Source organism: Bubalus bubalis, chromosome 8, assembly GCF_019923935.1.
Source record: "Bubalus bubalis isolate 160015118507 breed Murrah chromosome 8, NDDB_SH_1, whole genome shotgun sequence".
Classification (NCBI taxonomy): Eukaryota; Metazoa; Chordata; class Mammalia; order Artiodactyla; family Bovidae; genus Bubalus; species Bubalus bubalis.
This window is the reverse complement of record NC_059164.1, coordinates 63,771,130-63,788,341: the sequence shown is the minus strand read 5'-3', so window position 1 is coordinate 63,788,341 and position 17,212 is coordinate 63,771,130. Positions and strand designations below refer to the sequence as shown.

The 17,212-nt window shown below is 43.6% G+C and overlaps 1 protein-coding gene across 4 annotated transcripts in view; it reads right to left on the bottom strand.

Moving 5' to 3' along the window:
• PDE1C (phosphodiesterase 1C) overlaps window positions 1-6,830 on the bottom strand; it is a 539,497-nt gene extending 532,667 nt beyond the window's left edge. For 3 of the 4 annotated variants that reach the window (XM_025291215.3, XM_044946685.2, XM_044946684.2), the window contains exon 1: window positions 6,298-6,826. In XM_025291215.3, the coding sequence (XP_025147000.1) occupies window positions 6,298-6,382 (85 nt within the window). In that variant the 5' untranslated portion in view covers window positions 6,383-6,826. Of the gene's footprint in view, window positions 1-6,297 lie in introns of all 4 variants that reach the window. The other variant, XM_025291219.3, reaches the window with a different exon arrangement.
• Window positions 6,831-17,212: the final 10,382 nt, after the last annotated feature.

The window sequence follows — 17,212 nt, the reverse complement described above, 5'->3', positions numbered from 1 at the left end:
TGGAGGCTTGGTAGACATGCCTGGGGCACTGGGTGGCCCCGGGAGGTACACCAGTCCATGGGAGGGCAGGAGGTGCCCAGTACCCACTCTGTTCTTGTTCCCATCTGGCATCAGGGGCCAAGATGTGGGCCTCCTGGTGGCCATTCCCAGGCCAGCACACAGCAGTACTGACTCACCCCTAAGTCTGCCCCAGACACACTTACTAACCCTCAGGATCACACCACTAACCCTCACCCACTCGCAGCCAGAGCCAGTTCCAGTCACAGTATAACCTCTAGGGGAGGAAGGGTTGCTGAGCAAGCACGCAGTGTGACAGCAGGCACTATGCGTGGAACTTCACTCCCCTGGCCGGGTCCACCCAGGAGGAAGGTTCACCCCAGCCCCGTTTACTCTGAGAAGGAAACTGAGGCTCAGTGAAGCTAACTGACTTGCTTGTCCGGCACAGGAAGTCTTCGTGTGACTCCAACGCCCAGGGTTTCCTGCTACAAACACCCCTTCTCAGACAACACACATCCCTAACACCATGCGCTCCAGTTGCTGGCTGCCAGTAAGACCCCACGGTGAGAGCCTCGTTTCTCACACTTTCTTTGTTGAAGTGCAAGCACCGTGCAGAGGGACACACAAGCTCTAATCAGTATTGTCTTCCCTCCCAACAAGAAGCTGTTTCATGACACTGCAGGGTTAACAGACAACTTCTTCACATGTAACTTCACTTGATCCTCACCACAGCCCGGTAACTAAGGATCACACTCTGCATCTTACACCTGAAGGACTGTGGCTCAGATGCAGAAGGGGAATCAGGGGCCGAGGTGAGAGTCAGAGCAGAAACTGCAGTCCCAGTGTGCATAAGCCCTCAGTCCAAATGCCCCCTTCACCTGGCTGTGTTTGAATCTTTCCAAGGGACGTGAGGAGGAGGAGGAGAGAATTAGGGCAACAGGTGCTGGGAGGCAGTGGCAGGACAGTTTGCCTTGGATACTAATTCAGTTCCTTGCAACCCACCAGCACCCCCAACAAGCCAGACAAACTAACAGGCAGACGAGACACAGAACACTGAGACCAGTCTGCAACCCTGTGCACCAAGGCCAGGAGCCTCTATTCCCGGGCTGGAAAGGGGCCATACCCCCAGTTCATGCAGCCCAATATCCCAGCCTCGGCCACCCACAGAGCCCCACGCACCCAGAACCCCTGTGAAAGACGTACCCGCCAGCAGACCTCCCCACTTAGTGGGGGTTCCCAGCAAACAGCAGTCCCACGTGGGACAGGGAACCCTCACACCCTGCCCCTTGGGCCTCTGACTGCTGTCTAGGGGCCCCTTGTTTTTCCTCCTCTGGGACAACCCTGCAGAGAGAAACACAGGGGCAAGGGAGCCCGAGGCAGTTGCTATAGGCAACGCATCCCTCTGTTAGCAACACCTTACAGGCCTAGAATTTTCCACAACACCACCAGGTTCATTTGTGGAGGAAGCAGCTTCTTGTCCACACACCCCATCAACTTCACATCCTCCTGGCCCATAGCTTCACCCACTTCCTTCTGACACAGTAGAGGTCATCATGTTGAGGAGAAGAGAAAATGAGGGCCCCCCCAAGACCCATTTTCTCATCCGGAAACTGAGAGGTGAGGAGCACCAAGAGGGATCAAGCGAGTCCCCCCTCAGGTAGTTACAAGAAAAAAGTGCTTTTGCTTTCTGCAGACATACTTCACCTTGGAAGGAAAAGTGTGTGTTTTGGGCAGCCTCATGGAGAAAGTAAGAATCTGCAAATCCACTTAATACAAACCCAAACAGATATCCAAACCCCAGGAGACAAAGAAAGTCCTTCTGGAAAATAGTAATAGAGCAACTCTTCCCATAACTGTTCATTTCATATTCAAATACTAGTTCATAAACAGAGTCAAATTACACTTGAACTTCTACACATGGGCTTCAATTAATGTTAATTGTTATAATTATTGGCTACAATCGTAACTGGGGTTTCTCAGGTGGTTCAGTGGTAAAGAATCCGCCTGCCAATGCAGGAGATGCAGTTAGATTCCTGGGTCAGGAAGATGCCCTGAAGAAAGAAATGGCAACCCACTGCAGTATTCTTACCTGGGAAATCCCATGGACAGAAGAGCCTGGCAGGCTACAGTCCATGGGGTCGCAAAGAGTCGGACACAACTTAGTGACTAAACAACAACAATCCTAACTACAATGGTTTCCTAGGAATGCGACCCTCAAATCACCAAGGCTCTACGACAGTCAGTGCTTTCTGGATGTGTCACGTGTTCAAGCTCATGGTCTTGTTTTCAAGATCTCTTGACCACAGGGATCTAACCCAAGTCTCCTGCATCTCCAGCACTGCAGGCAGAATCTTTACCAATCTGAGCCACCACGGAAGCCCCTCTTAACCCAGAAATTTCCACTTAACAGAGAGAAGTTCTGTCAGGAGCCCTTCAAGGAAACTTCATTCTTGACCTTGCCATGGTGGGGGCTCACACACCCCTCTTCTGCAGAATCCCAAGACCCCTGTTGGCCTCATAAGCCAGGGGTAACAATCTCCTGAATCTGAGAGAAAATCTCTTGAATCGCCAGGACAGTAACATAAATTCCTTTAGTAAAGTTCTTTGACCTGGAAATTTTGCATAATTAACAGACTGGAAGAGAAGGTGATTGCTGATGACAGAATGTCCGACACCTGAGAAAAAAAGCGATCTGGGCTCTGGAACTTCTTCAGGATTCTTCCCTTACATAGTTAGAGGGGGACTGTCCACCTATTCCACCCTGCTGGAACCATAGGACAAGCCAGAGACCATGGGTGTGAGCTACAAGATATCTGTACATTCACAAACCAAGTCCTAAATGCCACATGCCGATGTTGTAGGAATATGAAGCCCCCTGCTTAGAAGAAAATGTCATGTAACATACAGGACAGGCAGCACTTGCAAATCACACACAGAGACACATATACATGGTGTGTATATAATGCATATTATTGGTACATATTAATTATCACATGATTAATATATAGTTATTACATAATATATTGTACAATTAATATATAGTAGCTATAATTATATATTATGTACATTTGATACACTGATTATATGTATAATTAACATGTATTATATACATTAAGAGTACAGCTGACTCTTGAACAACTAGGGTTAGTTGAAAATTTGTGTCATAACTAATCCTATATGTGATTCTTCCAAAGCCCCAATTCCACATCCTCAGATTCAACCAGCTGCAGATTGTATATACTGTAGTATTTACTATAGAAAAAAAATTTTTGTATAAGTGGACCTGCACAATTCAAACCCACATTGTTTAAGAGTCAACTGTGCTTGAAAATTAAAAATAAATGATGAAACTCCCCCAGAGGAAAAACAAATAGGCAAAGGACATAAAATGTAAAGAAGTGAAATAACATGTGGAAGTAAGATACTACCTTCCACTTCCCAAACAAAAAACTCTTTAAAAATTATCAGTACTCATGAGAGTGTGTGAACACCTGATACATGGCTGGTGGGAGTGTGAGTTGGTATTTCCAGAGGGTATTTAAAAATATGCTTTAAAATCCCTAAAAATACACATAGTCTTAGACCACGCAATTGTACTTCTAGAAATTTATTCTCAAAAGTGTTAATGGATGTGCTCAAAGATTTAGTCTTTCTCCATTGTCTATTATGGTAAAAGGTAAAAGCAACCTAAATAGCCAAAAGTAAAAGTTTTTTAAATAAAAACAAATATAGAGTATGAAACAAAGCTACTATGATATTAAGTACCATTACCAAACATTATGATTGCTGTTAAAAAATTGTATATATAAAAAAGTACTGGAAGTATATACAACAAATATTAATAATGTTTAGCAGTGGGTGATAAAATTACAAGTGTGTTTTTTTACTTTCTGATTATCTGTATTTGCTACAATGTCTATATTGGCCTAAAACTTCTAATATGTATCTGGCAGCATTTAAAAGCTTTTATTTTGTAAAATGTTATGTATGAAGGCATCATATCACCTCAAGAGTATGAATTCCTTGAATCCTAGGTTCTAGGTCTGATTTACTTTCATCTACTCCCCATGATATTAGCTTAGGGTATTGAATAATTACAATTACCATTTATTGAATGTTTGCCATGTGGCAGGCATTCTATTAAATTGTGTTTTTTAATACCATAAAATTCAATAAAAATTTGTTGAAGGAGGGAGGGAAGGAGGAGGGCAGATGGAAAGGAGTGAATGAATAAATGACCAAAGATGTGAAACAAGCTGGCAGCTCTCTCACCAGGAAGTGACCTGCTCACTTTTGAGGTCCCATCTGACCAGCAGACCACACCAATGTGCTAGACCATTTCCTCTACAGAGAATGGGAGCAGAAAGGGAGTAGGTGTTAGGCAGGGGACAGCCACACTATAAACTTGAGTTTTAGAAGCCACAGTTTTTGAAAGATTTCACAGGGAACTTCCAGGTAAAACTTAAAAATCGTTTTTGGGAGCTTTCTAACAAGATTCACAAAAACTAGTATTAACACAGCCTTTTGGTTAATCACTTTGGACCCTGGCAACCTTTAATTCATTCCTACAAAATCTCCCAAGCACTCACTATTAGAGGGTGAAAAATAAAATTAGGCATAATCTCATTCTTAAGGAACCTGCAGTGCAAGAGGACAAGGAATAGTTGCTGAAATACTGGTTCAAGGCTAGATGTGAGCCCTCACACAGGACTAGGAGGCCAAGATGAATGCAGAAGGAGGAGCTCTTTCTCTTGGGGAAGAAAAGCAGAGGAGGAGGTAAGTGAGAGTTGGAATAGACAAGATTTCTCAATGCAGAGTTGGGGAAATGGCATTCCTGACTGAGGGGACAGCCTGAGCAAAGGCTCTGAGGGGTGGGATGGGGGCCAGGGCAAGCCATCATGAGTGTGTGGAAGAAACAGATCTGCCATGACAACTGAGGCAAGAAGGGCAAGTTCAAGCCAGAATGGAGAAACTTGAGAAGCAGGTAAAGGCATTCAGACTGAATTCTGGTAGTAATGTGTCCAGCCCATGCCCCCCAAATCTTGGGCCACTCCATTAGAAGAAGCAAAGTGGCCCAGATCCCCTCCAATAGCCTTTTCTTGCCCCTGACAAATTTCTGCTACACTTCCAAAAAGCACCTTAATATACCCCTCACTTTCAAAGGCTCCAAGGAGAAGCTCAGATTTATAGCCACACTGCCCTGAGCACACACACAAGTAGAAAAGCTGAAGCAGCTCCTTGACACCTAGCTGTGCCCTGCTGGTCTCCAATCTCTGACATCCTGGAGAGGAAGCCTCCCTGGCTTAGCCCATCTCCTGGGAAAATGAGGAGATAATCCTTGGACCAGTTGATTCAAAACAGTACAGCATGGAACCGGTAGTAAAAGCACCAAGAACTGATCTTAAATTCAGCTTCTGGAGAGTCAGCCCTGTGGTCCTGCTTCCTCTAAGGACCATGGAGACACCTCCAGGCCCCTCTTAGTGAAAGGTTTGGGAAGGGAGCCACTGGGAATCCAGAGGACATGAGACAGATGTTTCTCAAATGTTTTAGTAGCATAATACATCCCACCCGCCCTGCCTTCTTCTGACTCTAAATGCGTCTCTTTTTCTGCCTTATTTTCCCTGTCTTCCTTCCTACCTCCTTCCTCCTTCTCTCTCTCTCTCTCCTTGTGTTCCTTTCTCTCATTTCAACTTTTGTGAAACCTACTCTTCAATCTCTTTCTCTGAATCTATCTCTATGTGTCTGTCTCTCAGAGTCAGCACATCTCTGTTTCTATCATCTCTTTCTCCACATCTTTGACATTCTATCGGCCTCTCTGACTTCATATTTCTTAACTGGTGTCTAGGTGTGTCTACTAATGTATCTATGCGGATGTCTCTTGTCATTCGGTCTCTCCTATCTGTGCGTCTTTCTGTGTCTCTGTCTTACTGTCTGTCGTGCACGTCTTTGTGTCGCGCTCTCTCCCCGTACCTCTCCATCTCTCTGACTCCATCCCTCCTCTCCCGGCTTGCGTTACCAAAATCGCAGCGAGGAAATGGAGCCGTTCAGAAAGGTGTGACCCTAAAAACCAGCTTAAGCGGGATGCCGGCTTAGAGCGGCGGGAGGGGCACCGCGGGGACAGCCCCGGTGACGGCCGAGCCACACACGCGACTTTCCGGCACTGTCGCCGCTCCCCGGGACTCCCGCTTGGCGAGCGCCTCGCTACCCAGCCCCACTCCGACCACCGACCTCCCTGGCTCGGAAGGAGCCTCGCCACCCGCCGGAAAGCCAGAAGTAGGGCATAGGGCGGAAAGTTCTCACCGATGGTGAAGCTGTAGCCATCGATGCTGAAAGTGGCGCTCCGGCATTTTTTGAAGCCCTCTTTCCTGTTGCTGGCGTCCGTCATGGCTCAGCCGGCGGCGTCCCGAGGTCCCCAGCGGAGGGGCGCGCACCCCGGCGCCGGCGCCCCGCTTTCAGCCGCGTCCCCTACCCGGGCGCGCGGCGCGCTGTCCCCGCCGGTCCGCCGCTCGCTGAGAGCGGAGCGCGCCGGCTGCTGGCACCGCGAGCGCGAAGTCGACTAACGCACTAGGCGCACGGCGGAGCCAGCGAGCCTCGCAAATGCCCCATCTCCAGTGCCAGGTTCCAGCTACCACGAGAGGAGTGCGAACAAAGGGAGTCGACGCGCACCCGCGCGCGTGGATGCGGGCTGGTGGGTGGGTGGGTACCGAGGTCCCTGTCTTTGCCACCTTCTCCCTGGAAGCCAGCGCGCTCCAGGCACGTCTGTTTTCTTTCTCAGCTTCGCCTTCCCCTCTCTGGAGGCTGGTGGGGTTTGGGGACTCAAGGGAATGGCTAAGATTTGGCGTCGTGCTTCTTTTGGATGTTTTCTCTGGCAGGCAAGAGAGCTCCCAAAAAACACATCAACAGATGGAAAAGCAAACATCCAAGCCGGTCAGATGCTGCCAAAGTTTGCTCCAAACAAGGAAGTCGGGGAAATCGCCACGCCCACTTCCTCCCTGCAGCTGTCCCCTGAACTAGCCTGGGACCCCGATAAGATTACTTCTCGGCATTCCCGGGCCAGGAGACAATTATCAAAGTAACCCATATTGGTGGCTAAGCGCTTTCATGCAGAGGTTCTAAGATGCGCAAGTTCTAGTCTATTCCAAACGAACTGTCCGAGCTCTTTCCAATTTGGTTTTGTCAAATAGACTTGGCAAAGTGTGTTGCCAAATTGAGATTTCTGGAACTTGTGGAGGTGGTAGAGATTTAACCACCCCTACGGCTAACCCCTCTTGTCACAGAAGAGGAAACTGAGGTGGACAGGGGCTGGAGTAAGGTCCTACAGCTAAAAAGTGGCCCTGTCTGGATAGAGGAGCTTCACTTTATAATAGCAAATCAATTACTGATCCTTCCAGTACCTGAAATGACTGAGCCAGGCAAGGTTTATATGAGGGACATCATTCCCTCCAATCAGCAAGCATTGCTAAGGATTTACAGTTGTAGCGTTCTTTGTCAGGGGCTGGGGAGCTCACATTAATGAGACCAGAGTTGAGTCTCTTGGCGGAGTCCACCCAGTGTAACACATGGAATGACAGTGTTATGTTCAGGTTATTAAAGAATTAGTTAAGTCAACCTCATTTGTTGTGATGGAATTTAACACAATTACCAAGCACTTGTCAATATTAATGAGTCAATCAGGTATATCCCTAGTTGTTTCTGAGTTTAGAGAACAGTGGTCATAAGTCTTCAGAATCGAACTAAAATTAGAACTCTTCTCTCAATATTCCACATGCAATTTTAGGGGAACCATAAACCTCTCAAGCCCCATGGAAATCAGATTAATATCTCAGGACCTGAATCTTCCTAAATTTACCATATATTTTGAGAGAAATGAGGGGTTTTTTAAATGTCAAATAGAGTTGGAACTTCAATTATAAATTCTCTATGGTAAGACCTAGAACCACATTGATAGTTTGCTGAGATCATTGGCAAGATTGATTGAGCCAAAAAGGCAATGGGTATCACAGAACTCATGTCACACAGAATGGCACATCCTCGCTTGGTAGTAGAGCATGTGTCAAACCCTGAAGCGCTCCTTGAGACTGGGACTGGTTACAGTGTGAAAGCATGAAGAAAGCTCTAGGGATAGACAGACCTGAGTCTGAAATCTGGCTCCACCGCTTACCAAATATATGACCTTGAGCAAGATACTAGACCTCCCTGAGTCTTGCTTTCCTGATCTTACAATGAGGATTAAGTGAGAGGAAATGGGTGAAACTTAGGCATACCGTGGACATTTAGTTTTTGCAATTACCAGGTGACTCCCAAGTTTCATTGTAGACACTGGAGAAAATTCTTCTTTATAGCAATAATATATTTTTGCTATTGTTATCATTAATTTTATAGAGAAAAAAATTTATCTGTAAAATATTTATATATAATATATATGACTACATACTATATTATATATAGTATATTATATATAATATTACATATAATAGCATATACTATATATAATGCATTTTAATATAGTAACCCCCAAAAGTTTCTTATCATTCTCATTTCCCTGTATTTCTCCCACCTTCCCAAACATTTAGCAAAATCACATGTCTTCTGCTGTGTCACTGGAAGTTCTGGAGTGAGGTTCCTGAAAACCCTGAGTTATAGTCTCCTATGGTAAGTTATCAAGAAAAAAAATCCTAATGGGATGGAAAATTTTCCCTGAGTGAGTGAAATTAAAACTTGGTATTTAATCACTCTTAGCAGAAAAGCTTTTTAAAATATAATCTATAAAAATAATAACAATGTGATCATTTATCTGTCCCCTAAGACTGGTAAAAATAACTTGTATGAACAATTAGAACTGGTTTTAAATTGCTTCTCCCCAGAATTGTTCTCTCTCTCCCTGGGTTTAGAAACTGCACACCTACAGAACCACTGACTGTGCTGCTTCAAATGCAAAGACTTAAAAGCAACCTTCTCAGTGTGGGGCTCTTACTCCACACCAAGTGAAGTCGAATAACACCAAGATCAACAGAAGCATTGTTTTGTTCTTTCAGGAATGTTCCTTTAAGGATGCCTGTGAAATAAGAAAACTACACCAAGATACCCAAGTAGGTGGGTGAATCCTATGCCCTTATTGTTAGAGCAGGGGTCAGCAAACACCTGCAGGTCAGATCCAGTCTGTTCACCTGTTTTTGTAGAATCTTCAGGCTAAAAAAGTGATTGAGTGATTGAAAAATTCAAAAATTTCCCATTCAAAAGAAGAACATGTAACACATTAAAACTACATGAAATTCAAAGTTCAGTGTCCACAAATACAGCTGGTAGCTCAGCTGGTAAAGAATCCACCTGCAGTGCAGGAGTACCCTGGTTCAAACAGCCTGGTCAGAAAGATCCTCTGGAGAAGAGATAGGCTACCCACTCCAGTATTCTTGGGCTCCCCTGGTGGCTCAGCTGGCAAAGAATCCACCTGCAACGAGGCAGACCTGGGTTCAGTCGCTGGGTTGGGAAGATCCCCTGGAGAAGGGAACAGCTACCCATTCCAGTATTCTGGTCTGGAGAATTCATGGACTATACAATCCATGGGGTCACAAAGAGTCAGACACAACTGAGCAAGAGGTCAGCAAACAGACCTGCAGGTCAGATCCAGTCTGTCACCTGTTTTTGTAGAATCTTCAAGCTAAAAAAGTGATTGAGTGATTGAAAAATTCAAAAATTTCCCATTCAAAAGAAGAACGTGTAACACATTAAAACTACATGAAATTCAAATTTCAGTGTCCACAAATAAAGTTTTATTGGAACATAGCTACACTCATCTGTTTACATATTGTGTGTGGCTGCTTTTAAACCGACAGGTGGAGTTGAATAGTTGTGCCCAAGACTATATGGACTACAAACCCCAAAATATTTGCTGTCTGTCCCTGTACAGAAAATGTTTGCTGATTCCTAGATTATCATAAATATCTTTCACCTGTCTAGGCTTAGATAACTTCTGGTTCTATTATATTTATTATAAAATAAGTAAATACTATTATATTTGCTATAAAATGACTTATTTACTAAAAAATAAGTTTGATTTATAAAATAAATCACTGATCTGCTTTTAATTACTGGACTAGATTCTAACAAGGAAGGTACAGCAACAAATGTTTGATGAATGAAAGAAGGAAGGAAAGAAACAATATACATGAGTTTGATCCAGTTATTAGCAAGATTAATTAGGTTAAAATTAATTTCTCCCAAGATAATGCATGAATCTGGTTTCATCCCAAGAAAGTAAAAGAGGATGGATTTAGTACTTAAATCAGTTCATAACTCATGGATCAGATAATGTCCTTCAAAATATAACAACTATACATGGAAAAATAAAAATCTGGCAGGAAACTCATCTGACTCAGGTGCTAATGTCATGTCCCTTGATACTCCCTGTGTAGGGGCTGGTAACTGTTTCCATGTAAGAGAAAGAGTGTTAACAGCTAACACTCTTAACAGCTAACACTGTTAAACTAGTGTTCATTGGTTTCTAAACATCTAGAAAAAGATGAGACTATATGTAGCATGTGTTATCAAAAAGTCAGTTTTCTAAGAAAATAACTTTTTGTCATACCAAAGAGAAGACAACTCCCCAGCACTTCATTTGGAATTCTCCAGTCGCCCAAGAATTATAAAACCAAATTACCTCAATAAAAGCATTGTTTATAGCCCTCATGGACATCCTCAGCTGTTTGACAACTACTCTAAATTGGAGGGGAGAACCCTGTTGCAGTCACACCATCACAGAAATGCCATAGGCAATGAAGTTTCTGAACTGTAGCCCTGCTCTTCTGGCTGAAATTGGTACAATCCAGATAAGACTAATGAGTATCTTTGCTTGGAGTAGGAATTGTGAGAGGTGAAGAGAAAGTTACAGGAAATTCCAGGCCCAGTTTCAGCCTGAATCTAAAAAGCATCTCCTCGCAAATTCTATGAGATGCTCTAGTACCTTACACCACATTCCCTCTTTGTGAGTGAGCTAGCAGATGGGAGTTTCTGTTGCTTGCCATCTTGAATTCTAGCTAATCCATCAAACACAGTCCCTTCAAGGAGAGATGTAGAGAAGAAAAAATAAATAAACAGAGAAAGAGTGTAATGACAGTAACATTACCGAGTGCCAACTATGTGATAGGCATTGCTGCTAACCAGGAAATGGTCCCTACCTTTGAGGACTTTATAGGAAGAGAAAGTCCCGAACAGTCTGTGGAACCAGGGCTCGGAACAAAACAGCGGTCTCAGAAAGTCTACGTTTATGGAAGCCAACTCCTCTCCAGCTCTCCTAACACCCTTTTCTGCTTCAGTTTGCTTCCACCTTATTGCTTCCCTAGAGCCTATTCTTGTTTCTCATATTAATTAGGCCCAGGGAAGGCAATGACTATCTAAATAAACAGAATAAAAAGCAAAGTACCTACACACCTGAGGGTCAGAAAAATTTCCCAGAAAGATGCCTTGAAGGCCTGATGCAGATTGGTAGTGGTGATGGTTTAGTTGTTAAGTCGTGTCCAACTCTTTGCAACCCCCTGGACAGTAACCTGCCAGGCTCCTCTAACCATGGGACTTCCCAGGCAAGAATACTGGAGTGGGTTGCCATTTTCTGTTCCAGGGGACTTTCCCTACCCAGGAATTGAACCCTGAGTCTCCTGCATTGCAGGTGGATTCTTTACCAGTGAGCCACCAGAGAAGCCCCTGATGGAGATTACAGAATTTTATTTGCACAATGAGACAGTTTTTCTTTGTGATAGAGATGGCCTCCATCTATTTGTCAACGTTTTTTCTAAGTTCCCATACCATTAGTGCATTTGTGACAGAGAAGGCACTGGCACCCCACTCCAGTACTCTTGCCTGGAAAATCCCATGGACGGAGGAGCCTGGTGGGCTGCAGTCCATGGGGTCGCGAAGAGTCAGATACAACTGAGCGACTTCACTTTCACTTTTCACTTTCATGCATTGGAGAAGGAAATGGCAACCCACTCCAGTGTTCTTGCCTGGAGAATCCCAGGGACAGGGGAGCCTGGCGGGCTGCCGTCTATGGGGTCGCACAGAGTCTGACATGACTGAAGCAACCTAGCAGCAGCAGCAGTGCATTTGTGAAAATGACTTTTCTTACACCTGCCTTCAGTGTCTCAAAAAAATCCTTCCATGTTCCAAAAAATACTAGCTGAGCAACTCCCAGATCAATGCTTTCCCCATAATATCAGGAGAAAATTAGAGTAAATTCTTTCTTTTTGGCTCTAAGGATTTAGGGAGAATTTTCTGATAGCCTTTTGCAGTTAGGAGATTTGGAGAACTGGAGACACTCTGCAGTGGAGCAGCAGAGACCAAATGAGAGCCTCAAATTTCTTTTTTGTAACCCGGATTATCAGACCTGGACTATTCTTCCCCCTCAGTCCACCTGGTTTGCCTAGAGACCTTCTCCTCATCCTTGAAGTCTCCACTGATGTCCCAGGTCCTCCAGAAAGGATTTCCTGCCTGCCTCTTCTGGAGGGAAGAGGACACTCCACTTTAAGCCTCCACTGGGCCCCACACCATGTCTCTATCCTGGAACCACTGCACTGCACTCACACTGCTTGTGTGCAAGCTGGTCACCCCAAGAGGATATGAGCTGCCGGTAGCAGGGTAGGTCTTCTGTCTCAGCCCAAGCACAGTGCCTGGCACAGAGTAGGCTGAAACATGTGATCAGTTAAGCAGTGGACACGGATGTAACACACAATGCTGCACAGCCAGGAGGTGACATGATGGGGGCAGAGGAGTCATTCTTAGTCATTCCCTCTCTTCATTCACCCTCTAGCTTCCTCTGTGATGAGCTTAAGAGCCATGATAAACGTGTTAACAACATTTATAACAGAACAAAAAGCTTCTCTGTTTGCTAGCTGTGTGACCTTGAGCAAGTAGCTTAGCCTCTATGAGTCTCAACTTTTATCTTCTGTAAAATGGAGACGTAGTAACTATCTTACAGGGGATACGTGAGTTATACTGAGATAATTTCTATTAAAGACTTGCCCTCAACCTGACTCATAGTAAACTCTCAATATATGGTTGTGTTTTCTTCTTTCAATTTGGCCAAGCCATGTGGCTTGCAGGATCTTAATTCCCCAGCCAGGATTGAATCGACATCTTTGGCAGTGAAGACATGGAGTCCTAACCACTGGACCACTGGGGAATTCCCATCAATACATGTCATGTTATTTTAAACATCATCATCATCACTAGGACTCTAGGCCCCTTTTGTGTGTATTTTCTGCATAGAGTTCTTGAGATAAGCCATACCCAGAGGCAAGAAGAATAGACCCGGGGCTCATTCACCATGGGCCCAAGGCTCTGGAGCATCAGTCATCCTTTAAGCAATGAAGCAAGCAATGGTTCTAAGCCTCCATCTCTCAGCTGAGCAGCAGATACCCACAGGCTTCCTGAGAGCTGGAGTCTGGAGCTTGGATAGGGCCTGGCTCAGCAAGAACCCTCAGGAAATGCTCTGGCACTCTCCCACCCACCACCACCCCCCATTCCCCTCCCTCTTCCACAGCACTTTTGTCACTCAGGCATCACTACATTTAGTGGACATGTGGCCTTCATCTTCTCAGCCTCCTGGCGTGTTTAACTCTGTGAACCATGGTGGCAATGTGTAGGATGTCTTTTGTTCCCTGGGCATCCAGAGTACAACCTGCTCCTGGTTTTCCCTGCAGCTTTCTTGGCCAGTTCCTTCACTGCTGTCATTGACCAGGGAAGCTCTTAGGCAAGAACCTCTTCTCGCTCTCTTCTCTCTCCAGGGAGCAATCCTCTTCACTTTGATAGCTCTGTTAATGACTCTTAAGTATCTAGTTCCAGCCCAGATCACTTCCCCAAGCAGCAGGGCCATGTGTGTGTGTGTGTGTGTGTGTGTGTGTGTGCACCAAGTCACTTCAGTCATGTCCAACTCTTTGTGACCCTATGGACTGTAGCCCGCCAGGCTCCTCTGTCCATGGTATTCTCCAGGCAAGGATACTGGAGTAGGTGGCTGCACTCTCCTCCAGGGGATTTTCCCAACCCAGGTCTTACATATACCTGCATTAGCAGGTGGGATTTTTACCACTAGCAACAACAACTGGGAAGCCTGCGAACATTCTGCAAGGATTGTTATAATAATCAAATAAGCTTATATGATGACGTTTCAAATAATACTTGACATCGAGACATTTCTTGATGTTAGATATTGTCCTAATTTTCATTTAATATGTTTTCTGCCAACTTCAAGTAGTAGGGAAAAGCCCTGACTTGGGTGGTTTAAATTATAAGAATATTTATTATTAAGTGCAACATAAATTATTAATTCAGCTATTCAATGAGGATGTCAGAAGCCAGGTACTTTGTTTTTTTTTTTTAATTTTATTTTATTTTTAAACTTTACATAATTGTATTAGTTTTGCCAAATATCAAAATGAATCCGCCACAGGTATACATGTGTTCCCCATCCTGAACCCTCCTCCCTCCTCCTTCCCCATTCCATCCCTCTGGGTCATCCCAGTGCACCAGCCCCAAGCATCCAGTATCGTGCATCGAACCTGGACTGGCAACTTGTTTCATACATGATATTTTACATGTTTCAATGCCATTCTCCCAAATCTTCCCACCCTCTCCCTCTCCCACAGAGTCCATAAGACTGTTCTGTACATCAGTGTCTCTTTTGCTGTCTCGTACACAGGGTTATTGTTACCATCTTTCTAAATTCCATATATATGCGTTAGTATACTGTATTGGTGTTTTTCTTTCTGGCTTACTTCACTCTGTATAATAGGCTCCAGTTTCATCCACCTCATTAGAACTGATTCAAATGTATTCTTTTTAATGGCTGAGTAATACTCCATTGTGTATATGTACCACTGCTTTCTTATCCATTCATCTGCTGATGGACATCTAGGTTGCTTCCATGTCCTGGCTATTATAAACAGTGCTGCGATGAACATTGGGGTACACGTGTCTCTTTCCCTTCTGGTTTCCTCAGTGTGTATGCCCAGCAGTGGGATTGCTGGATCATAAGGCAGTTCTATTTCCAGTTTTTTAAGGAATCTCCACACTGTTCTCCATAGTGGCTGTACTAGTTTGCATTCCCACCAACAGTGGAAGAGGGTTCCCTTTTCTCCACACCCTCTCCAGCATTTATTGCTTGTAGACTTTTGGATCGCAGCCATTCTGACTGGTGTGAAATGGTACCTCATAGTGGTTTTGATTTGCATTTCTCTGATAATGAGTGATGTTGAGCATCTTTTCATGTGTTTGTTAGCCATCTGTATGTCTTCTTTGGAGAAATGTCTATTTAGTTCTTTGGCCCATTTTTTGATTGGGTCGTTTATTTTTCTGGAGTTGAGCTGTAGGAGTTGCTTGTATATTCTCGAGATTAGTTGTTTGTCAGTTGCTTCATTAGCTATTATCTTCTCCCATTCTGAAGGCTGTCTTTTCACCTTGCTAATAGTTTCCTTTGATGTGCAGAAGCTTTTAAGGTTAATTAGGTCCCATTTGTTTATTTTTGCTTTTATTTCCAATATTCTGGGAGGTGGGTCATAGAGGATCCTGCTGTGATGTATGTCAGAGAGTGTTTTGCCTATGTTCTCCTCTAGGAGTTTTATAGTTTCTGGTCTTACGTTGAGATCTTTAATCCATTTTGAGTTTATTTTTGTGTATGGTGTTAGAAAGTGTTCTAGTTTCATTCTTTTACAAGTGGTTGACCAGATTTCCCAGCACCACTTGTTAAAGAGATTGTCTTTCATCCATTGTATATTCTTGCCTCCTTTGTCAAAGATAAGGTGTCCATATGTGCATGGATTTATCTCTGGGCTTTCTATTTTGTTCCATTGATCTATATTTCTGTCTTTGTGCCAGTACCATACTGTCTTGATAACTGTGGCTTTGTAGTAGAGCCTGAAGTCAGGTAGGTTGATTCCTCCAGTTCCATTCTTCTTTCTCAAGATCACTTTGGCTATTCGAGGTTTTTTGTATTTCCATACAAATTGTGAAATTATTTGTTCTAGCTCTGTGAAGAATGCTGTTGGTAGCTTGATAGGGATTGCATTGAATCTATAGATTGCTTTGGGTAGTATACTCATTTTCACTATATTGAATCTTCCAATCCATGAACATGGTATATTTCTCCATCTGTTAGTGTCCTCTTTGATTTCTTTCACCAGTGTTTTATAGTTTTCTATATATAGGTCTTTAGTTTCTTTAGGTAGATATATCCCTAAGTATTTTATTCTTTCCGTTGCAATGGTGAATGGAATTGTTTCCTTAATTTCTCTTTCTGTTTTCTCATTATTAGTGTATAGGAATGCAAGGGATTTCTGTGTGTTGATTTTATATCCTGCAACTTTACTATAGTCATTGATTAGTTCTAGTAATTTTCTGGTGGAGTCTTTAGGGTTTTCTATGTAGAGGATCATGTCATATGCAAACAGTGAGAGCTTTACTTCTTCTTTTCCAATTTGGATTCCTTTTATTTCTTTTTCTGCTCTGATTGCTGTGGCCAAAACTTCCAAAACTATGTTGAATAGTAATGGTGAAAGTGGGCACCCTTGTCTTGTTCCGGACTTTAGAGGAAATGCTTTCAATTTTTCACCATTGAGGATAATGTTTGCTGTGGGTTTGTCATATATAGCTTTTATTATGTTGAGGTATGTTCCTTATATTCCTGCTTTCTGGAGAGTTTTGATCATAAATGTATGTTGAATTTTGTCAAAGGCTTTCTCTGCATCTATTGAGATAATCATATGGTTTTTATTTTTCAATTTGTTAATGTGGTGTATTACATTGATTGATTTGCGGATATTGAAGAATCCTTGCATCCCTGGGATAAAGCCCACTTGGTCATGGTGTATGATCTTTTTAATGTGTTATTGGATTCTGATTGCTAGAATTTTGTTAAGGATTTTTGCATCTATGTTCATCAGTGATATTGGACTGTAGTTTTCTTTTTTTGTGGGATCTTTGTCAGGTTTTGGTATTAGGGTGATGGTGGCCTCATAGAATGGGTTTGGAAGTTTACCATCCTCCGAAATTTTCTGGAAGAGTTTGAGCAGGATAGGTGTTAGCTCTTCTCTAAATTTTTGGTAGAATTCAGCTGTGAAACCGTCCGGACCTGGGCTTTTGTTTGCTGGAAGATTTTTGATTACAATTTCAATTTCCGTGCTTGTGATGGGTCTGTTAAGATTTTCTATTTCTTCCTGATCGAGTTTTGGAA